Raw genomic sequence first — 25,027 nt, 5'->3', positions numbered from 1 at the left:
TCATTAAGTTCATTACAAGTCCTATACCTTACAAACTAGGCAGCAATCTTCATAACCTGCAGACCCTTTGTTTCTTCCTTAATGTTGTTACTGCATTCTAATACTTCTCAGAATTTCAGTTCTTGGTCTTTATTGTCCAACAGATACGAACTTTTGCATTCTTAGATTCTAAGGTTTCTCTCAACCCCTGCTGATGGCTGAAGACTTTGTATTCTGAATACTTTTTTACAGTTCTTTCATTTAACATATGCATGTTAGTGGTTATCTGGACTCTGAACATAATTACTGTTTCTAACTTTCTAGGCTAGAATAGATGTACCCAAAATGCAGTAAGTAGAATCAAACATAGCCTGCATAATAGTTATAAATATGCATGAATCTACTATTTTTTCTTTTTGAAATCTGGTTCACATCAATTGACCAGTCAATCTGAAAAGCTAACCTCTAAACCCTAAATTAGACCTCAAAACTAGCTTAAACATGTATAAATGTGATTATCTAAACTTAATTCCTGTTTTAAGGCTAAAAGGCAACATATGTATAAGTTAATGATTTCTGTCCCAATTTTTATTGCCATACAGAGCATGTATATATGTATCTGAATTTAATTCTTGTTTTTTGGCTAAAAGATAAAATATTGTATATTAATGATTTCCATATGTTGTTTTTGTACAGCAACACCTCATCTCAGATTTTTTTTGCCATAACAACAGAGAACTTAGGTTCTTGGCAATTTATTTTAAGCAAAATATCACGGACAAGCAAGTTTAACATAAGATATTTCAAATGTTTTGCTTCCTTTTACTTAATTGACATGATGACGTAAATTACAAAACATAGCAGAGTTTGAGGCAAATCCACTTTGGCAAGTAAAATTATAAATAACATCATTTTAGTTCACTTTGCACATCAATAGACTTTATTTAGTTCAAATAAAAATCAATTTCAATTATATTTTAACGATAGCTTGTAACTAAGGATATGTCACAAGTGACTTCAAAATCTCTGCAACTGTTTAACTGATTTAACATTAAACAGAGGCATATCTCACAAAAAGTTCAAATAGATTACAAATAAACCAAGAATGGCTAAATGGTGTTAAGTTCAACAGAGCAATCTGTTTCAAACAATACATTAATGTTAGTGCCAAATAATTTTTTGACTAGATTGCAGACCAATTTGGTTCGATCTTTAAATGCATGCTTTATTTACTTCAAGAATTCTTCTCTTCAAACACATTATGTTTTCACAGGATGTTGCTTGTAGGCTTCTGGATTAACAGAGAATTTTTTAATCAACATTTTTTATCATACTCCATGATTCATCATCGGGACAGTAAGATAGAGAAGATATGACAGATCATGGAGTATGATCCGAAGCATTGATTCAAAAATTCACGCAGTTAATCCAGAAGCCTACAAGCAACATCCTGTAGAAACATAATGTCTTTGCAGAGAAGAATTCTTGAAGAAAATAAACATGCATTTAAAGATTGAACCAAATTGGTCTGCAACTTAGTCAAAAATTTATCTGGAACTAACATTAATTTATTTGCCTCTCTTTCAATATCCAACTGGTGAGGGTACCTTGGGAATTGTGATATTTGGGTGTGAGAACAAATGGATTGCCTCACTCGTATGTTTATCCAGGTGCCATCAGCATCAACTTATACGGATTTATTCACTGCCCAGACCGTGTAAAGCACCTCTCAGCGCAAACCAGCACGCATGAAGCAGGTCTAAATATTGGTAACTTATTGTGGGTTTAGTACTCTCATTGACGTTCCTCCCTGTGAGTCTCTAAATAAAAAGAATTTACAAGCAGTACCTAAAATTTACTTTATCAGAAAACTATTCCACTTCTACAAACCAGGTCAAGTAGTCAACAGCAACTGATATTAGGTGTTGGTAACTAGGACCATTTGCAATAAGCCAGATTTAGAGGTTCGAACTTGGGTTGCATTTGCGCATATTAGCCCACAAACCAATTGAAAATCATCCTAAATTTATAAACAAAACACAAGTTGATCCAAGTTAAGGGGCGAACTCAATACACAAATAACATGCGGTCAAAGTTAGCCTACAATGGCTAAAATGTACCCAAACGTTCAAGATGATGCAAACTATACCCACAATCAGTTTATAAAGGAAAGCGTATAAAAGTATCGTCCGCAAAATTAGATGCAAGATTTTCCAATAATGGGTGACGAATTTATCGGCGGCTAAGGTTTAGTCTGCACGCAGATAAAGGGAGCAGGGTCATTGACAAATTTTGTACCAAGCAGAAGAAAAATGTAGGTCAATAAATATTAATTTCACATATTAAGAAACAAATTTTGCATTAATTCAACCTGGATTTCGATGTTGATTTACTGAGCCGCCATTAAAAACATATATCATTTCCTAGAAATAAATAGCACATCCCAAATTTTCTATTCCCAGAGTAAAGGTAATAAGTAATTTGTTTCAGCTGATAAAACAAAAATAAGTTTTCGAATCGACTCTCTAAAATAACAGAATACGTACTTTTTTAAATCTCTAAAAACACATATGAATTAACTAAAAAATTCCAAAACAGAAACGCTAATACGAATATTTTTACACTGTAAAGCAAAGACTGGATATACTGCAAAAGTTTTCAAATACAAGAATCAAGAATCATAGTAATTGCAGTAGAAGTGCTGGAAATCTTTCAACGCTTTTTGGTAAAGTGAATAACAGCCAGTCTAACTATATCAGAACATCAATTTGCAGGAAATTTGTTGAGATTTTTTGAAACGGTGAAAAAGTACGACCGCTTTTCGCTGATATTGCATGGGAATATTGTACTGCACCTTCTTTTCCATCACGCACACACCCAGTGTAATTTTGGCATCGAAATTGCTGGCCTCCCTTCCCATTTCCGAAGGATTCTGCGAATTCGAATACGCGACCTCTCGTTTTCACCTCAAATTCTTTTCGGTCTTAAAAGAACGAGTACAACGCTCGTATCAGACAGATCCTATCAACCTATTGTTTTATTCCACACAACAGATATCTTCTTGCCGAGTGGGGACCCTCTCGCTTTTCAGTGGGCATCTGGATTTTTTATTCAGTTCTTTGCTGTTTTATTTATTCTCCGATTTTGTTTAATTCCTGTCGGTAAACTGAGTCGTCATTTGACCACTTACCTGCGTTCTTAATTTATTCCCTTTCACTGTTGTGCAATGTGCGTGCTTTTTTAGGGTTCTGGCACCTTCTTGATGACTTCCTCGCGTTCGAGTTCAAACCAAAAAATAAAGTTAATGAAAGCGACGGGAGATACATCGTGGGCGGCGTTTTAAATTACGGAATAAAATCTTCCCTTCTCGGACGAGTCCCTTTCCTTCAGAACTTTTCAGAATTATTAATTTAAACTTGCATTAAAAATTTGTTTACAAATTGATTAGTCGCCTTACTAAATGAGATTTGTTAATAATCAAATTTCAACTTTCCCCATATAAAAAAAGTACTATGTCATTTGTTTTAAGACAATACCTTACTATAATGGAGGTCACTGGTAATAACATACAACCACAATTAAATATTAGTGGCAATTGTTCCTCAATGTAAAAGAAGTGTAGAAGAGTGAGCGCCTAGAGACAGAAATTAGAAGGATGTTATAAAAAGAGATTGAAATGAAGATAAAGAGAGATGAGAAAGGGATATGATATGATATGATAGATTTTAATGACGTCTACGAGACTAAAGTAGTCTATGGGACCCATGCAATCGCCCGGAAAGAGATAAAAGGAAATAAAGATATAATAAAAAGAGAGTTGAAAAAAATAAATATGGAGAGGTATAGATAAAAAGGTAAATAAATATTGATATAAATATCTAGGAATAATAGAAGATAGAGGAGAAGAAATTGATGGTTAAAGAGAGGGATACATGTCTAGAGATAAAAGAGAAAGGAAGAGAAAAAATAACAAATATTGAAGAGTAGAGAGAAATATAGGGAGTGAGAGAGCCGGAAGAGGAAGAAGGAGAGTGAGGGATAAAGAGATAGAAGTGAGGTGGTGTGGTAGAGATGTAAGCATATAGAGAGAGGGAAGGGAAAGAGTAAAAAAGATTACATTTGCTATCCTTTGTCTCTTAATCATTATATTTGTTCATCTATAATAATAAATAAATATATTCAGTAATTTAATTTGACTCTTAGAGGATCATGAAAAATATGATTTTAGAGAAAATACATTCAATCAATTAAATTGTACTCATTTATTTATTTCTTTTTTATTAACTTTCACTTTAGCTCCCTCTGATATTATAAAATAATTTTGATGGTATTGTATACAAAAAAAGAATATTATACTTATGAAATTTTATTTGTATTTGTATTTGATAAGAGATGTATTAAATAATAGAACAATATAACTAAAGCTTAAACAGATATTGGAATAAAATATATGTGATGTAGATATTTTTATTTTATATATAATAATGATAAGAAATCACCTATTATAATTACCCCCAGCCCCCCTCCCAACCATAACGTTCCCCATGAGCCCCAAATGACCTCCCTCCCTTTGTTATTTAAAGAAAACTTGATAAATCTCATGTTGCTATCAGAACAACTTTTTGAGTTATTGCACCTCCCCCGCAAACCCCCATGATTTCATTCATTGCTTGTGTCTTTGAAACTAATGGAGATCTAGACAGTTCAAATAAAATTGCTAAAGTTAGAACTTGAAATGTCCATATATTGTTGTGGATAAAATTAAGAAGATCTTTAAAGTTAGGAAAAATATAGATGATATTAACAATATCAACAAGAACAAAGAGATGGATACAAAAAAGTGTATTTGAGACTCCCCTCTCTAGCAATGAGAAGACCAAGGTAGTGGATGGGGGAGAATCCATGATTGAACCTAATTTGAGTCATAGTGCTAGAGTTAAGAAGCCTTCAACACATAGAAATTGCAATCTTAATCCTTCTCAATACCTAAGATTGGATAGTGATGACCCTCAACAAAACATAACTACTAGTATGCCTGATGAAGGCTCCCTAGACCCCAGTAGCTTGGCTCATATTTGTAGCAAGGATGGACCACCCTCCACCCAATATACTAAACTTGCCTTTGAGATAGAGGAGTCTAGAGTGGATCCTAAGAAGGGCAAAAATTCAATAGTGAATTGGGTCATTGTCCCTTATGTTCCTTTCTCTGGCGCAGACTGCTTGAATCCTATGGGAGTTGGTATTGTGGGAAGTAATAAAACTAATGTTGATTCTAAGAAAAAGAAAATAATAAGGAGATACAATAATTCTTCTATTAGTGCAGGGCATGTGTTTAGAATTAGAAAAAAGGAGATTTAGACCTAGGGGCTCTACTTCCTTTTAAGACCCCTCTAGAGGATATAATCTCCAAGTCCCTAAATATTATCAATCATTTCAGGGTCTAGTGGAAATTGACTCTTAGTCTTGTTAGTGAGTTGAAATGTGTGTCTTGGAACATACATGTTTTAGAGTCCCCTAATAGGAAATATGTGTTTAGCAAAGATTTGATATGACAAAAGAATCTTGATATTATGCTTCTACGAGAACACAAGATTGTCAATTTCACTTTGGAGGCTAACCTCAAATGTATTTGGAGTGATGTTGTTTTCTTTAAGACCAATCACTATAAAGGAAAGGGGGTGTTTCTATTTTCCTCAACCACATTTGGAGAATAATGTTTGTAACTACGGATGCTCCCCTTGTAATAGACAATGGGCTATGGTGAAGATCAGGGACTCATCAGTGCAAGTACGATGTTTTTATGCTTTAAATGATTATAAGGAGACAATTGATAACTTGAAAAGATTTTTTTGATTGGAGGAGATACCCTAGACTTTGGAGAAAGATTTCAACATGATTAAGAATCCTTGGGACAAATCGAGAGACTCAAAGTTTAAAATTCCATAACAACTTCACATATTTACCTTTTTGTAATCAATTTATGGTAGCCAAGGGGACCACAACATTTGTACTATAAAATCAAAAAGGATTACAGTGATGCTTTCGTGTCCATAACTTGATTCTACATTATATGATATTGTTAGTTATGACCTATAAACAATGGTCGCTAGACCTATTATGTGGTAACCCACAAGTGTTCTTCATTGATTGCATTAAACCCAATTTTATTCTTTAATATAATCATATAACCATTGCAACCATTCCTCAAGTATCAACTCTAATTTTCTTTTAAACAAAAGGGTGTTCTTCCTTGTTCTCGCCTAGTGTTTTGGAAGGTAAGAGAGAAGCGAGGTGAAGATAAGAATATACTTATCAACCTAAAAATTGCAAACTTGAATTCTATATAAATATTCTTGTAAGAGGATCTCTTTCAACTACATTCTCCAAAACATCCTCCAACTTACCCAAGAATAGTCTCTAGATAAGCTTCTTATAGGAAGCGCTCACCATTTCCTTTATCTTCCTCAACTCCAATAGTGAGGCTATAAACATAAAGGAGATAATGAAATTGAATATATATTGATGTATACTCGCAAAAACTCCTCACCCAACTCCCCTTTTACATATAAATTATGAGCCCATGTTTTGCCTTACAGATACACTTCAACCTCTTCTTTGTTATTTCTATTGAGTAGGAAAATAGGGATCACTAACAAACATGATCAAAGCCAACCATAAAGCTACAAAATCATGAAATCTACTCCTAAATTATAATCATACTAAAAAGATCATCAAAACACAATGCATAAAAGAACATAAACTAAACTAAATTAAACTGTGTATTTCTTTGATGAAACCTCATTATTTCTTCTTTATTCTCTAAAATGACATTGCTCTCAAGCATTAAAATGCACAAAGGTGAAAGCCAACATAAATGGACAAAATGGTGGTGAGGATTAATCAAAGAGTGTGGTTGCAAGAAGAAGGCTAGAGTAGCCAATTTATAGACTTTGAATTTCAAAATCAATTGCAAGATTGAAGAACAATCAACATTATAATTGCATGAGAGAACCAAAATTGGCAAATGACTAATTATTGATAGATTGAACAATGATTTTAGCTAATGAGAAATTTATGACAAATTAAGAATGATTTTGGGAATGGAGAAATTTGGGGACATGAATTAGTGGAGAATTAAGGTGGGGAATGTAAGGAGAAATTGGGGAAAGGGGTCATAGGAGGAATTAAAGAGATTTTGACACAAGGAAGAGTGAGATGGAGAGAAATTAGGGATTATGTCGCAAGTTAACAAATGAGGAGGAAATTAATAATTCAAAGTTATTAAATCCCTCACATTTTAGGAAATTGACTAATTAATTAAATAAAACTAATTAATTGAAGGAAAAGGGGATAAATAAATAAAGTTTATTTACCAAGGCAAGAGACCTTAGGACAAGGTGAATTAATAGTTATTCACCCCTAAAGGATTAATCGAATGACATGATCATTTAATTGGACAAGTGACTAAAGACAAATTAATAGGATATAATGCAATTAGATGATGAACACTAGTAATTAATCAAACAAGTTTAATTATTTAAATAATGAAGGAACAACACAATGTCGATAAATGTGCAACATCTAGAGGAATAACTAAAAAGTGGTGCAAAGATGCTTCAAGGTGACACCAAGATGTTAAAATGTGGCACCATAGGTATTGGCCATTTTTAATGGCTACAACTTCATCTAAAAATACCATCTATCTACACTTCCAAGTGAGCGTTACTGATGTCTTTGTCTCTCCTCTATATTATGTGTTTTTCGATGTCATTGTGGCATCTACATAAGCCTTAATATGGACATGACTCATTACTTCATACACTTTACCCTTGATACTTGAAAAGCCTTGTCTCCTCTACTATAAAATCTTATGTCATTGTGGTGTCACTCCTTCACATGATGCTTGTGTACTTTTTCCAAACTAAATAATATACTCCATGCCTTTCCATAATTGCCCTTTCCAAAAATGTGTTTTTCATCCCTTTTCCAAACTTGTTCATCATATAATTCACTTCCTAATATACATGTTGACTTTAAACTTGTCAAAATTCATAATCAATTCCCAAATCAAAATTAATTGTACTCTAGTCTTCAGTTTAGCATCAAGCTTTATTCTAGTGCATTTATTGTTGGAACGGATTCCCCCTTAAGGTGGATTTTTTCCGTCTTTTCATCTATGCGACATTTTAATCCAAGAAATGCAACATGCAAATCTACCTCATTATTCATTCTAATGGCTAAATATTTAGCATTTTTTCATCAGAATAGCCCTCTTACAACCTACTCCACAAGCTCCTGAATTGCTTAATAAGACTCCATCAAAATTGATTTTCACCCAATCCTCTTCCAATGCACTTCATTTCATTTGAGTTCTAAGATTCAACATTAACATAAATTTAAAAAGTAAAATTAATGTCTACATGAATAATAATGAATAATAATGACTATTATAAAATAAAGTAGGGAGTATGAATTAAAGTTGATGGTATCATTTTGGACTACTATTTGTTTTCTTATAATATATTTTTCTTTGATTAATAATATAAAGTCTATGGTAATCAAAGTCGATGTGCACATAACCATATTTATATATGTTTTCATTTTCATTTTCTTTGTTTTTTAATTGGTAAAAGACCAAAGCTAAACGTTTTATTATTAACCATATTTATATCTTTTGTTGTGAAATACAATTAAGCTTTAGAAAAGAGTTGCATGAGTGATTGACCCAATATGAAAAGTTGGACTCGTTATTTGACATTGACTTGAATATAGTATAAAGTCTATTTACATATTTTGATGTTTCAAATTTGTCAATGTGTTTTCTATTAGTAAATTTGAATAAAAGATTATTACAACACATGGTAGAAAAAATGCCCCACTACCATGACCTTTTTTGTGATAAAGGAATCCATGTTCAAATCACCCAAAAATAGGTCATCCTCTTTAGGTAAATGGAAACATCAAGGTAATCTAATTTTTTTACTTTGTCTAAGTTCCTTTTATTATATTATTGCTAGACAAAATCATTAATTTTCTAGATTGTTTGGTTTTTAATTAGGTAAGCTATGACTTATCTACATCACTTGGTTTTGACTTAGCTACATTGCTTGGTTTTGGATGAATTGTGTTGAAATGTTAGGAAAAAAAATTAATTAATTATCTACTCTCATTTATAATTGATTTTTCTATAATTCATAGAAATAATATTTTTTATTTATTTTTAGATATTATAAATAATTATAGAATATCAAGAAAGCTCTTGGTATATAGTATTTTAATAATTACTAGCACATGGATCACTATTGAATATGTTTCTTTATTTAGGCATGAGCCTATAACACAATGGTAAATTGTGAGCCTCTTATCTGAGAGGTCTTGGGTTAGAGTCTACCAAGCTTAATAAATAGTAATAATAATTAATCACAACACATAATAATAATTAATCTTGGCTTCGGCCTCTTAGTGATGAAACCAAAAATGAAATATGTTTCTTTATTTTAATCATTTTCATAAAATAATTTTTGACTCAAATTGATGACCATTGAATATGTTTCTTTATTTTAATCATTTTGATAAAATGATTTTTGACTCACATGGATGACTATTAGATACGTCTCTTTATTTTGACCATTTTGATTAAATGATTTTGACTAGTAACTTTATAAATAAAAATAAGACTTATTATTTTGTAAATGTACTATATATAAAACATCAATATCAATATTACTATATTATTAAACACATAATTCAACACGATGCATAAGAATTTGGTCTAATTTGCAAAGACTGTACTATTAGTTTGAAACTTTTGTGTTATCTTTAATATATATTATTTCTTCAAAATAGTTATTATTTTTGTAATTTAAATTTGTTTAATATACAAAAATAGGTTCAATTTCATTATTTCAAAAACCTAAAATCCACAACTAATATAATGTATATAGGAATTTAGTTTCTAACTATATGGCTAAATAATCGTATAGATAATTATGACCAATCACTCATTAATACATAGGAAAAGTCAAATGAAATATTTTAGAGTTTCAAATACCATACAATCTAATTATACAACTTTTTGTTTGTAAACATTTTCTTTAACAAGATGAAAAGTATGTTTTTGTAAGGTCTCCATGAATAAGTAGTTTATAATATTAGAAGTTATGAGAAAAGTGTAATTATTGTCTTAAAAAGGTGTACACATATTTGTTGTTGATTTATTATATCTTTATAAAATACTTTGAAACAAATATTGCCAACTCAAACTAGAGTATAACTTTTGAAAGTGTTAGCTAACATATAATATGCAATACAATTCATTTCACATGAAGAACAATATAATTCATTTCCTCTTGAAAATTCTTTAATTACTCCACTAAAAGTTAATAAGAGATTGAATTAAACGTGGAGATGTTCACTTGATCATTGAAAAGTGATTTAGGCTTAAGGCTTATGATTTCAAAATCAAAGATTTTTGTACAAGCTCAATTTTTATTTGAGAAATTCCTACATCATTATCTTCCCATGGGTGACCGACTTTGTTTCTATCAAGTTTCTATCAAATTGTCTCTTTAAGTTGTTTATTTTGTGAGTTTATCATACATTTATTTTGCTTGTACTTTCATCCCTAGATCTTATGGAAATCTAGAATCCATTTCTTTATTAAATATTTTACATATGTAGCTTATATAGAAATTTTCCTTATTATCTAGATGTCTAGTAATGCTAAAATGATTATTTTCCATTTAGAAACAAATATGTTACCATTCTAGATATTTTATTTAATTTTCTCTTAGTTTGTTGTGAATCTTATAGATAACAAAAGATTTCAAGAGCATTTGGAGTTTTACAGCATTAACTTAGAAAAGTGATCAAAATGTAAATATGATTTTAGACTACATAAAACTCTTGTTAAGAATTCCAAAGGTTAAAGATTACACTCATCTAGCTTTGCATTTAAAAATATGTATTCTCATTCCATATAATGTTCTTAGGGCCCATTTGTTTTCCAGAATTAACAAAATTGGATTTTGATTCATAACCAGATTTTGTCAAAATCAGGTTTTGTATTTCAAAATTTGGTTTTAGAAAAAATGTTTGTCCTTTTTGGTTCACTTAGGAGATGAGTGAGAAGATACCTCTTCTATGTTTGGTTTGTAAAATTGGAATTGGAATTAGACTTTTAATTTATTTATTTTAGTTTTTAATTTTAATTTTATTTTATTTTATGAGATTTTTATCTTGATCTACAGAGCCTTATGATGCCCATGAACATGAACAAAGTTGTTGGGATTTATAGAATTATGAAGTTGATCCTATATGCGGATATTTTGGCTCTTGGACCCCATGTAGAGCAAGTCGCTAGGAAAAATAGAAAGGGCGTAAACATGATCATCTTGTCAAACCATTGTAGCAATGCATCTATATGACCACACATCTAGGAAAGGTCTTATGAACGATGATAGTCATGGAGACAACGTCTCAATGATGGAGATCTATTGTTCTAGGGCGACATTGCATATGGTGATACTAGAGCAAACTTTCCTAGCGACCCAAGGAGAAAACCAGAGCTCACAATGCTCATTTCATCACAAAACTTTCATCTGATGACAAACAACTTTCTTCGAAGCGCAGGCTTGACTCTAATTTTAGAAAAGTCGAAAGCATTCTCTTCATATTTCTTGGTTCCATGATCGAACAATAGAAAATATTGTATAATAGATAATAGAAGAAAGGTCGCGTGCTCAATCACTGGACTTCAAAAATTAATCCATATTAGTTTCTTTCCAATCCTCAAAAAGTTAAACTTGGAATTCAATTCCTAATACCACCTATTTGGATGGAAGTGTGGTAACCTCATTTTGGGGCAAAATTAGAATATGAAAAATCTAATTCCACTTCATCATTTTTCACCCAAATGACAAATTTGAGAAAATTAGGTTATCACTATCCCAATTCCAATCCAATTCTGCAGAATACTCAGGGCCTTAGAGATTTGAAGTGGGCGTAAGATTATTAAAATATAATAAAAAATTCAACCTAAATCCAACCAAGATTGAATATGAAACGCGAAGTGAATTGGTCAAAAATTCTTAAATGATTTACCTTGGACTTTGCTAATCTAAAAACCAAAGGTAAATATTTAAAGCTCAATTTTAGCACGAGAGATTAACAACTACAAAATTGTTGGGATAGAGTGTCCTACTTTACTTAGTACTCAATCTATCAAATGTCTACTGTGTCACAAGTCAAAATAGATTGAACATGTATTTTGAATTTGCAAGCAATCTCAAAACAAAAATGGCACACAATCATAACTTATTTTTCTTCCATGTTTAATTTTTAAAAAGTAGCTAGAAATTATTTGTTAGGACCGAGTTGCTCTTAAAATGGGATTTCATGATCTCTTGTTTAATGTATATACAAATAAACATTTGGATATTCTTTTAGACTATAGGAATTGAGTATAACACCTCCCTCTTCCCTCATAATCTAGAATGCATCGGTTAAACATTTTGACATGATCAGTGATGTTGGTATGACTTGTCCCCAATTTCCAAATGGGTTTGGGGGAGATTGCACCTCGTGGCCTCATTCTTACCACGAGAAGCTTGAATCGCCAATCAAGTTACTTCCCCAACACTAAACATTTGGCTACTGAAATATACAAGTATTTTTTCTACAAAATAATTGTTTATGTGAGTGAGTATAAACTAGTTAAATAAGATTCACACTAGTGTGTGAGCATTATCGAATTAGACCCACACTATTAAAGATTGATCTTAAGGTACTTAAGGTTGATGACCTATAACAAATTACAAATTTAATCTAGTCTCAAAATAGTGAGCATACTAGAAATATATCAAGTATACATGTTTTCAACTTTATACTCTAGTGTCATATGTGTGTGTGTGGTAGGATCAAAAAATTGAGCACCATAATTGCATACTCATCAAATTCTTATGTAAATTTTCAAATCACTCACATTTGGTATAGAAGCTTATTTGACAAGTACCCTACTTATTAAAAAGGTTTTAGGAACATGTTATTGAATATTATGCCACGTTGACATCGTTTAATTAAGGTGTACAAAATGACCCCTCCCCCCCGCCCCCCCCAAAAAAAAAGTGAGACTTTAATTATGCATTATGGCATGTTTTGTTTGTGCACTAATGTAACATCACACGATTGATTGATAACTACATCTAAGAAATACATTTCATTCATAAATGCATCAAATGTTTGGTAAACTTTTAAAAGGACTTTGAAACCATGCCTAAAGATAAGCTATGGAAAAGAAAGGAAGAATTAGGTATCCATTATGTGTATAGACTGGAAGCGCTACTATATGAGAGAGTTAGAGCCAAGATCCAAATTAGTGAAGAAATGTCTGATTGTTTTGGTAACTTGACATTGGTATTGAGAAAGTATGTCCTTAACCTCAATATATTTAGTTTATACATTGGTAAATTAGAAACTTGGCTAAACAAAACATATAGAGAAGGGGTTCAATTGACTGGATATGTAGTGAAGATTCTTTTATATCCTAACGATCTTATTTGAATATAAGAAATAACTCATGGATCAAGAGAACATTTAAGGGCCATATAAAACTTTTGTCAAAAGATAGGATGCAAATGAACATTACCAAAACCAAAACCATGATTCTCTTTAGAGAGGAAGCAAAAACAAATTATCTTCCGTTTTGAAAATGATCCATTGGAAATGGTGAAATAATACAAATATCTTGTGATTGACTTCAACTATAAGCTTGGTTGGGAGACTTGTAGATCAAAAAGGATATGGGGGATGGAAAGTGTTGTATCTACTTCAAAATAGGTGCAAAAAAATTGAACTTGGGATTGAAAATCCAAGAAATCTCTTTTTGGTTTGTTGGTCGCTTTGGTGGTTAATTATGATCTTGCAAAGTTTGGGGAGGTAGCATGTTGAATTATGGATAGAAACAATTAGAGAGAATTCAAAAACACATAATCATAAGCAACAACAAGCAATCTCCACCTTGATATCCTATGAAATTCTTTTAACAGATATAAGTAATTTTTTGTTGGAGGCATTAGCGATAACCTAATTAATAAGTTATTTAAAAAAAGGTTGAAACCATGGATAACCATCATTGACCCAAAATTGCAATGGAAGAGGGTCTTGATTGTAGAAAGAAAACTTGGATAAACAAAACAAAAAGTGGTCGAATAAATGAAGCATCAATTTACATGAGTTTCCTAGTTCCAATGAGGAAATAAAAAAGTTCAATATCCTAGAAAAGTTTTACACTACCTTGTGGACAAATCACATTCGTAGAAAAAAGGCTCACTACATCAAAGTGTTTAACCCAAATTGGGAGCATGGAGAGAAAACATATTTAGAGGCGATTATTAAAGGAGAAACAAGGTTGTTAATGTCACAACTAAGAATGGGGTTGTATCATCTTAAATGGAAGATGAGTAGGTAGAAGAGGACCAAAGAGGTATGGAAGAAAGAATTAGAATGTTTTACAAGATGGGTGCAATTGAGATAGAATGACAATCTCTCACATAATGTAGAGCATATTAAGATATATATGTTCAATACAAAATCATCTTAAAGGCTAAGAACATGGATTGTTTATTTGGCAAGGATAAGATCAACCGAACTACAAGTTTTCTGATCAAAATCCATAACATAAATAAGACATTGAAAGAACTATGGAGATAATTTAAGGTTGTCTAATTGATCCCTTAGATTGCTTGATATTCTGAGTGTAATTAAATTTATTCATTCATGAATTATTATCATAAATACTATCAATTTTAGAATCACAATATTAATATAACATTGAAAAAATAAAATAGACATTAGTCAATGGGCCTTTGGTCTACTCGTGAAGTTGAATGGCTCACAAAGAGCCCACCAAGGATCAAGTCTTGTTGAGTGCAAGGCTCGAAGACATCATAAGGGATGAGGTCGGGATCGTACCCCGGGCAAATTTGGCAGCATGGATGCTCCTTAGTCTTTGGCTCTTACCCAAAAAGATTTCAGACACGCATGGACCCGTATTAGATACTTAAGACTTATTTGTGGATAACCTCCATCAAACCGAAAAAAAATAAAAAATAGACATTAACTTTAACGTATATTAAAAGATATTTAAGAAATAGTGAACCCTTCCCCCTATCTATCTAAGCCTAAATCGTTCGTTTAGAAATATTGGGCTATCATTGACCTGAAAACGCACCACAATTATTCCAAAATGGTGATGTATAGAGGTATACACCTAAAGCTTTTCATATTGCAATTTATAAAACTAAGAAAGCACTTTCGTGGTATGTTTCCCGCTTTACATCAAATCACGCCTCGATACGATAACAAGTGTCCTCGTATAGATTATTTATATATGTAAAATAATAAGAATGCAATTGAAGAGACTTTGTGGGAATAATCCTATAATAATAAACAAACACTTTCGAATATTCACTTCGTTGAAAGCTGCTGAGATGCGAGTGACTGACTAATTTGTTGAAATTTGGAAACATTCTTTGACCGGATCGAGGAACGGTAAAGACCATTTCCATTCTCTTCGACAGCCACATACGAGCTCGTCGTAAGCCAAACAGGAATTGAAAATATTGTTGAAGGAAAAAACGATTAAAACATCTTCACAAGCCATAAGGCTTATTAAGCACCCTTTACAATTTGATTATAAATGTCGCCAATGGAACCGTATTCATTTGTTTAGAGATTTTTTTTAATGAGGATCTTTGCATATGTGGCTTTTCTACAAAAGGATTTATTTATCTATTTTTTAAATGTAAAGTGAGGGAGGCTACATATATTAGTAGGTAAGAGTGGAACTTAAGAATTCATATATGGAGGTCACCCTAGTTCACTGCTAGACAACAAATAGGATTTCAATTTATCATTTAATTTAAACGTTATTAAAATTCATAGTATGAATAAAAGTTGTGTGAAATAATATAAAAAATGTTTGAAATTTGAAGATATTTAGTTACTAAATTAATTTATAGGTCAATTTGATTGATTCTTAAAAACCACTTAAAATTAATTGTTGTTGAATATAAGATTCACAATTTCTTTTTAAATTATATTTATTATATCTTTTAACAATCACCAAATTCTCTATAAATTGGAAGGAGGACAACATGAGAAGTCTAATACAACATACTCAGGTGGCAACAACAATGGACTTATTGTCCAAAAGATCTCTTTACTAAAAGTGCACCATTTCAAGTAGGCGAAAGCCAAACCTATGAGAGACAATCTGCAGAATCCTCCCATAACTTGCGACCCCTGCACAACACATCACACAAAAGATTTGGTCATGACAACCCCCAAACAAATATGCATCCTTCAACATCAACGTTTGATGCTTCTTTGTCTTCCTCAAGCTTACACATGTTTCATTGAATATTGAGGTTGGAATCTAGCTAAAGCTAACATATATTATGTGATGTCCCCAGAGTGGGCCCCTAATGGAAGGTGACGTAGGTTTGTCCGTGCGGTTTGTCGCTACCACGTGTCCGGGGTCCTCACCAGCAAGGCTATCCTGGGGTTGCCCCCTTAACGTGGGGAGGTGTCGTTTACTAATAGTCTGGGCTTTTGCTCTGATACCAAGTTAGTAACCGTTGCACCAAAAGCCCAAACTCTTAGTAAACAACACCTCCCCGCGTTAAGGGGGCAACCCCAGGATAGCCTCGCTGGTAAGGACCCCAGACACGTGGTAGTGACAAACCGCATGGACAGACCTATGTCACCTTCCATTAGGGGCCCACTCTGAGGACATCACAACCCACCACGCTCCGCGAGTCTCGACCACGAGACCTCCGACTCTGATACCAAGTTAGTAACCGTTGCACCAAAAGCCCAGACTGTTAGTAAACGACACCTCCCCACGTTAAGGGGGCAACCCCAGGATAGCCTTGCTGGAGAGGACCCCGATCACATGTAGCAACAAACCGCATGGACAGACCTACGTCACCTTCCGTTAGGGGCCCACTCTGGGGACATCACATATTACTTCTAACGCTTGGAGCCAATGTGCCTTTTTTAATCAACATGAGACAAATTGTAGTTAGGGACTTGTAAGTTAAGGAATCAAGATCTAGATCTCATTTTTTTCATAAAGATTGTTATAAGTTTGTGGTAGCATGTGTGCTAAGTTTATAGTTGATGGCACCTAACGTAATTTATATATGAGAAGGCCTACGAGCATGTATTGCTTTAGTTTCAATCAACAATTTTTCTTATTTTTTTCAATTGTTAGTGTTGTGTTGAATTATATTGTAAGGAAGGACAATTTATGTTGAACCCTTTATCATTGATTTAACTAGGAAAGTTTGTTCTTTCCTTCAAAGATTATCACACTTAAAATCTAAGGATGGTTTTTCTAGTGAATATTTATAGCACGAGAGATTGCAACTAAAGGTCTTAACTAGACTATTCATATTAAAATACATGATATGGAAGCCATGAAACTAAGTACACTCATGCCATGTCTAGCTTAAATTTTTTAGAGATGCAATCCCCACTTCAAAAAATAAACCTAGTTTTGTGTTGCTCTTAAGCTAGGTAACTAAGTACAATCAAATTGTGTGTGGCTTGAGAGTGTTGGAGATTTAATCCCCAATGTTAAAAAACTCATATATATGAAAGTCTAAAATAGAGTGTCAAAGTACATTCATGTTTTGTGTGTAGGGAGAAGATGGAGATTCAATCACTACCACAAAACCTAAATATGTGAGGAGCTATAATGAAGGAAATAAGTCAAATTAAGACAGATCTAGTTGGGGGATCTTGAGATACAATATTTTCTCATGCAAGCCAAATTATGTCAGGCTCTCGCAAACTGTCATTAAACAAGACTACACATTTGAGTTTTAATTATTATACACATAACAATGGAGAATAACAGTTTCTATTATTGTGGTCAAGATACAACTAGAATTATACCGTTGCATATAAGATGATAAAGTTGACTTGTTAGATTATATAGATATATTTTTTTATAAAAACAAATAAGAATACAAACTCACTCAACAAATCCAAATTTATAAATAAAAAATGTATAAAAGCAAACAAGCATTATGTCTTATATGTCTTATCATTCTAAAATCAAAATCATGAATATCAATCTAATCAAACCTAAAGAAAAAAGTGGGAAGATTAAGACAATCTTTAAAATACAAAATATCCTTAAAACAAAATCTTTAATTATATATTGATATAAGATAAAAAGAATTATTAATAATAAAAATATTAACATAAATAAAATTGTTTATATTTTAAGATAATATCATGTTAGAATCAGGCAAGAGCCTACAACACAGCAGTAAATTGTGAGCCGCTTATTGAAGAGGTCTTGAGTTCGAATCTACTCACACTTAACAAATAATAATAATTAATCTTGGCTTCGGCCTCTTACCGATCATATATATATATATATATATATATATAATCTATGATGAAATTGAAACTATTATTTTATAAAAAGAAACAATCTTCAAAATAAAAAATAAAAAATTTGTTTAAACAAAATCATGATATCCCATTTTATTTAACCCTAAAAGAAACAATCCTCCAAATCTAAAATATTGTTTAAACAAAACCTTATATATATAAATGGTTGGCAACTTCACAACCATCAACTTATGTGAGCATTATTTAGGGGGACAATATCTATCACAACCAAATGCTTCCTAATTACTGTGCTCTTGATGAAATGAAAGAGTTTTAATGACGTCCACAAGACCAATGGTCTAAGGGACCAAAATAAGACCCATTAATCAATCTATTGAGGTATATCCAAGTTGTCCCTTTTGTTGTGGATTTGCGTTAACAAGATGACCACCTTGTGAAGTCTTGGCCCCTCAAAAAGTTCTTTTATGCTATTCACCCGTAAAGTGTCCAAGTATTGGTTGTTGATATCCTCATATGTAGTATAATCTTTGACATAATAACATTTTGTTTCCACCAACCACTTATTGCAAAACCTACAAATTCTTTCCATCCCACTCTTCTTTAGGGGCCTTCCATCTGCTAGTTTCACATCTCAAATGGTGTGATCTGGACCTCAATTGAGTGATTAAAATTTTAGCCTTTCCTTTGATATCAGCTTCTAAGTATTCTTTATCACCATGCTTGCACATAGGGTTGAATTCTTTGATATAGTAAGCTTTTTTCCCACCTATCTAATTTATCCACATGACAGTCCTGATTAATTCTAACACCCATTTTTTAATCTCTAAGTTGGCTTTCGGGCACTCTTAGTAGTCAATATTCTATTTGTTATTTTGTTTCTTCCACGTCTTTTTTCAACAGTCTAGCTCCCCATCAACCACCATCCTAGGCCAATGTTGTATATCCATCTTTCCCACTTTTTTTTTAATAGCTTAACAAGCGAATAATTACTAAGGCCTCCACCGGGAACATCCCTGCCTTCGCCAAGAGAATCTCGTAGGGAACCGTTGACTTGACTTTGAGGTTAGTGGTAATGAAATATTTTTGTATTCTTTCTATTTGTCGTCATTTATAGTTTGATACACTACTTGCCCATACCTCACTTCCATAAAGAACAACTGAAATCACTAATAGCCCAAAGAGGATTTTCCTAGTCTTCCAATCCCACAATTATGTTTTCCTGCACCTGTTTAGAAGAAGGTAAAAGACCTTCCAACCCCATTGTATTATTTTTTATCTGCATGTCTCCCAACAGGTAGCCAATAATGGAAATTGATCCCTAGATACTTGTATTCTTCCACAGTTTCTAATGAGTTGTCCTTGATTATGAAAGTATGTTGTTTTCTTTTTTTAAGAAAAATACCATGATCTTATTCTTAGAGGTGTTGACTTCCATGCTTACCTCTATGCAAAAGGTCTCTAAATTACTCAAATGTTCCCTCAACCCATGGGCAATTTTAGCAATGAGGATAAGGTCATCAACATAAAGAAGTAGTCTAATCACATTATCAGCTAGCCAATTCCTTCTCCATTGGTTTTGTTTAGCTCATCCAACTTATCAATAGAAAGACCAAACAAGGTAGGGGACAGTGGACATCCTTGTTGACCCTCATGTTGCTCCCGAAGCATTCTGACATGCCCTCTTTAGTTTTGGTTTTTGCTTTAACATATTCATAAAGCTTATAAGCAATAACGATATATTCTTTTGGAACTTCCCATTCATCTATTTTATTCTATAGTTTATCCTTACAGACAGTATCGAAAGCTTTCTTAAAGTCAACAAAGCAACAAAAAGCCTCCTCTCCATGTTTCTACCACTCTCTTAGGGTTCGTTTGGTTTGTGGAATTTAAAAAACCCATATTTCTACAAACCTTGGTTTAACCAAATCAAGGTTTGGCATATCTTCATTCCGATTTTTGGGATTTTACTGAAACTGTTTGTTTCACTCGGAAGATGCGTGTGAAGTGCGTAAGCTTGGAGTTGAAGGCAAATTTCAAAAAGTAGTCCAATCTATTGTTTTTACACTCCTTAAAAAACAAAACCACGTTTTGATTTTCAATTCCTGCCTGCTAGTAGGAATTTGAAAAACTTGGTTTTTAGGCAAAATTGGAAGTTGCATATGCTAATTCCATTTTGCAAATTTTGAAACAAACGCACAAATTTTCAAATCCGAATTTTGAAAAAGCCAACTCCTGTCATCTTCCATGAACCAAATGAACCCTTTAATGAAATATTTTAGAATAATGAAATGATCCATAGTAATGGAGCGTTTTGGTGTAAAACCCACCTACCTTTCTCTTTTTCCCTCTTTTTTCTCCCAAACCGCTGACTCTCTTCTAACGTACCAATAGTAAATTATTCTCGTAGTACCGAACGCAAAGTTATTCGCTTTTGTTTCTCCTTTTCTAAAATCGTTTTTACTTTCTTTAAATTGGGGCTCACTACTTTTGCAAATTTCCGAGAGCTTGGAGTGCGCTCCAAAGAGCTCGGATTGCATGACACTGCCCCAGATTGCATTTGTCACAGGAAATTTGCGTTACTCAAAAGCAATTTTAAGAAGATTTACCGGCGGCATGTAAAGTCTAGGTCAGGCTTGATGAAGGGAAAGGGTGCTTAATCTCAAAAAGAAGCAACATATACTAACATTAACTAAATTTAAATCGCGTAATTAGCGATTCCAAGAGTAATTCAGATGGCTAGTACAGGTAAGCTATACAAGATTCGAAGGAAGCGACCGCCTTCTGGCAAATTTTACCAATATTAATTTCCCCCGTTACTGCTAAATTCATCCTACTGTTTTCTAAATTAATTTAGCTGTCTCAATTGCTCCCAGAAGTACAAGAGAATTGTAAATCTCCATTTCCAGCTCAATTTTCCAAATGGAAAAGGAAAACGCAAATATTTGACGTTTTAAAATTATATAATAGGATCTACTGCCGATGGTTTTCCGGAAAAAGAATCACGAATGAGAATATTTGTAGCAAAACAGTTTAACAATTCTTTTGCAGAGGGAACATTAGGGGTATATAAAAGCTGAATTTGTTAGAAAAATTTAAAAAGCTGCATAATCAATGAAATACAGAAGAAGATTGTATTAACATTAACTACAATAAATCACACAATCAGCGCAATCAGGCAAAGTACAGTGTCCAAAGGAAAGGGGAACATCTGCGGCTGTCTTCTCTAGGCAAATGATTTCAACGTTAATTCGTCCAGTTACCGCTAAATTAATTTACCTCTCACAATTTCTCTCAAAAGTAAAAGATAATTTAAACATTTCCATTTCCTGCAGAATTTACAGCTAAATTTTCCCCAAAAAAGCGGAAAATGTAAATATTTAAAGTTTGAAAATATTAAATAGAATCTACAATCAATAGAAAAGAATCATGACAGAATATTTTCAGCTGAAGAGTTTGACGATTCTTTTGCAGAATGAACAGTAGGGGTATATTCGACTAAGACTGAAAACTAATTTTGAGAAAAAAATGAATAAAAATTTTATGGCCGCATTTGCGATGTGCAACATCACCTGTAAAGTAGGAAATGGAACAGGAATGTGACAATTCACCTTCTTTTCCAATACACACACTCCGACTGTGATTTTGGAGCCAAGAATGCCGGCTTTCCCCATCTTGGCACTTCTACCGACTCGAACCCGCGACCTGTGTCCTTCCTTTAGTATGGTTTCCTCCGCTGCCAATTCTGTTAGCCAAATGTATATTCTGTTAGCCAGATCCGGGATTGTTTATTTCACGCGCGTATCCCAGGGGACGGTTACTGGGGACGCTACCGCATATACCAGAATAAGTTATTTGCAGCTTTTCTTTTCTTTTTTATTAAAATTTTGAGTGCCTTTTCTTTGCCGGGGATGAGACGCATTCCGACCACTCACTATAATTATTATTATTATTATATTTTCGTAAGACGCTTTTTCTTAAGAAGTACTTTATCTAGCTAGCTGCTTTTGTTAAAAGTGACACATATTTAATGTGAACAGACTGTGAAATTTAACGAACTTTTTAGGGACACGCATGCTCATCATTAATGCTAAAGTAAAGTCTCACGTGACATGACCTGGTTAAAAAGGCGGAGGAAAAACTCGGGGAGGTTCTCCTTAAAATTGGTTTACTTTTTCTGATTTGGATTTCTCTTGATTTGGTTCCCCCCATAAAATGGGCAACGTCTATACAGCCACGAAAATGCACTTCCATACGAAGGAGAGGACTTTAGTTGATTTTTAAAAAAAGTTAGAAAAAGCAATGTAAAGAAAGTGCATTTTCGTGGCTGTTTAGCCACGGGCCATAAAATGGGTTACGGTAAGATTTCTGTTAAGATTTGATTTTTTTCATTTTTCCAATTTCAAGGTCAAGCTGACTTTTCAAATTATTTATTAGGGAAAGAGATAGACTAGGTGTTGGGGACAATGAATGTTATGTATTGTTATACATATAACATGTAGTAATAGTTAATCATTTTTAACTTTCTTGGTTGCTTATTGGTTCATTTGTGCAAAAAGTACTTTTTTTTTGGGGGAGTGGCTATTGAGGGGTGCACATAATGAATTTTGGACGAATGTTTTGAAATGACAAATTTTGACCACTTGGCACTCTACGACTTCTATAGAGAGCCTAAACCTTAGCTTTAAGCTCTTCAATCATCTACATAGGTTCACCAAAAGAATCAATTTTTTTTTGACATACGGATTACGAGTCTAGGTGCACATACTAGGTCTCTTCCACTAGTTGTTGTACATGTAGATTGGTTTTCTAGGTTTTTTGTTTTTACTTGGGTGTGTCTAATATGTCTCTATGAAATCAAGTTATGGAGATTGTCTAACATATTATTTTAATTTTGAAAACGTTTATTACTTTCATTTTCATTCAAACATGTTTCTTTGTCTACATCTACATTATTTATTTTAATTCTCGTTTAGTTATCGATCTCATTTGGGGTTTGATTTTTACTTTCAATTGGAGTTCGATGTGGAAAATTTGTCACTCTATTTTCATGAAGAAAATCTAAATCATTTAAAGAGTAGCATGCTTCTACAAAATCATCAAGTTATCTATGAGAAGATGTACAAGGTTGTAAACAAATAGTTGTATCGAATATTGAAATAGAATATGCATATGAATTTACTTATATTGTGATTTCTTCTTCAACTTTTGCATTTATTATAGTGCCCTCAATGTTTTCCACTTTTAAAATCATTGCCGAAGTTGAAGCTCCTACATTAGTCAATGCTATAATACTTACTCTTCTTTCTCGTTGATGTTATGCTCCTTCTCCCTGTTTGTTGCAACCTCGTTAGTTGTCAAAACCTTAATTTGCCTATTTCTACATTGCTTTGATCTCATGTTTGCACCAAACTTTGATTTTAAATGCTTCTCACCATGTCAAATCCACAAGACAAGAAAATAGATTTTTTATATGAAAACATTCATTCTACATATTAGAACGGTCAAACAATGGTTGAATAATTATTCAATCATTGAGAACTCTCCTAGTGGACTTGTTTTTTGTCCAATGGATCTATTAGAAATAGGTACATGTATCATAAAAATGTGTGCATGTTTGCTTTCTAATGATACAAATACAAACACACACTCATTTTTTAAATTGAAAATAATTGGTACCCATTTCATAAAAGGGTGGAGCATAAAACATACCTTCGCCTCAATTTTTGGCTCAGGATAGGCTTGGTGTAGTCTACGATTGGACCTCCAAAATTATGGCTAAGGTACTAATGGCAGATTTTTATCTTATAGTAGTTTCTAGAGAGCTTATGGTCATATTTTTTGACAAAATGAAAACCCATTAGATTTCTCAATATCCTAATTTTAGTAGTGTAAATTCCACAGTGATATGATTATTTTTACTAATCAAAAGTGGTACATAAATGTAAAATAATGAGGTTCATTAAAATTTTAATAACTTTTTATGTTTTAGGTTTTTTGGAATATAAATCATATGTCATCAATTATAAACAATTTTATTGAAGATTAAACTTATTTTTTTGAAAAAATATGGAGTTTCATCAATTTATGGTGCCATGCACTAGAGGTTTCAAAAGTGTACTTTAAAATGAACTTTTAAAAAAAATCAATTAATAAAAGAAAAATATGCTCATCAATTTTGATGTCTTAGGTATCTTTTCCCAATGGGATCTGCAAATTTTTATTTATGTATTTCAAAATATTGGTAATCATAAACCTGTTTGGTATAGTCCTCAAATAGGCACTTTGATAAAGAAATTTTTAAATATGTCCATTAAAAACCAATTTCTACCATATGGGTATTGAAATAAATTACATATTTGAAAAGTAGACTTCAAGCACTACATTTCTTCCACTTTGTTCAAAAGTGGGATTCAACTTCTTCCAACCACCATTTTTTGAAAGTCTTCAAATTGATAACCTATGGGTTTAACAAAGGATAACTAATCATTGTGTAATAAATTCACAAAGGTGTTCTTGAATACCATCAATTAGCTAATTTATATTGTCTATATCAAGACAACTAAGAGTTTAGCAAGGTTTGTATCTTCCTGGTATAGTTTAGATCTAAAAGCCTAGTCTC

At 32.6% G+C, this 25,027-nt stretch overlaps 1 protein-coding gene across 10 annotated transcripts in view; it reads right to left on the bottom strand.

Annotated features, from left to right (window-relative positions):
- The window catches only part of LOC149575463 (inositol hexakisphosphate and diphosphoinositol-pentakisphosphate kinase VIP2-like), a 272,894-nt gene extending 250,641 nt beyond the window's left edge, over positions 1-22,253 (bottom strand). For 2 of the 10 annotated variants that reach the window (XM_089815210.1, XM_089815208.1), the window contains exon 1: positions 2,834-3,102. In XM_089815210.1, coding sequence (XP_089671336.1) covers positions 2,834-2,899 — 66 coding nt within the window. In that variant the 5' untranslated portion in view covers positions 2,900-3,102. Of the gene's footprint in view, positions 1-2,645; positions 2,722-2,794; positions 3,103-21,977 lie in introns of those variants that run through there. The other 8 variants (XM_089815205.1, XM_089815212.1, XM_089815209.1 and 5 more) reach the window with 7 other exon arrangements.
- Between the last annotated feature and the right edge of the window lie 2,774 nt (positions 22,254-25,027).

Source organism: Cupressus sempervirens, chromosome 2 (assembly GCF_028749045.1).
Source record: "Cupressus sempervirens isolate cs-2001-9-10 chromosome 2, ASM2874904v1, whole genome shotgun sequence".
NCBI classification, from domain to species: Eukaryota; Viridiplantae; Streptophyta; class Pinopsida; order Cupressales; family Cupressaceae; genus Cupressus; species Cupressus sempervirens.
This window is presented reverse-complemented; position numbering and strand designations above follow the sequence as displayed.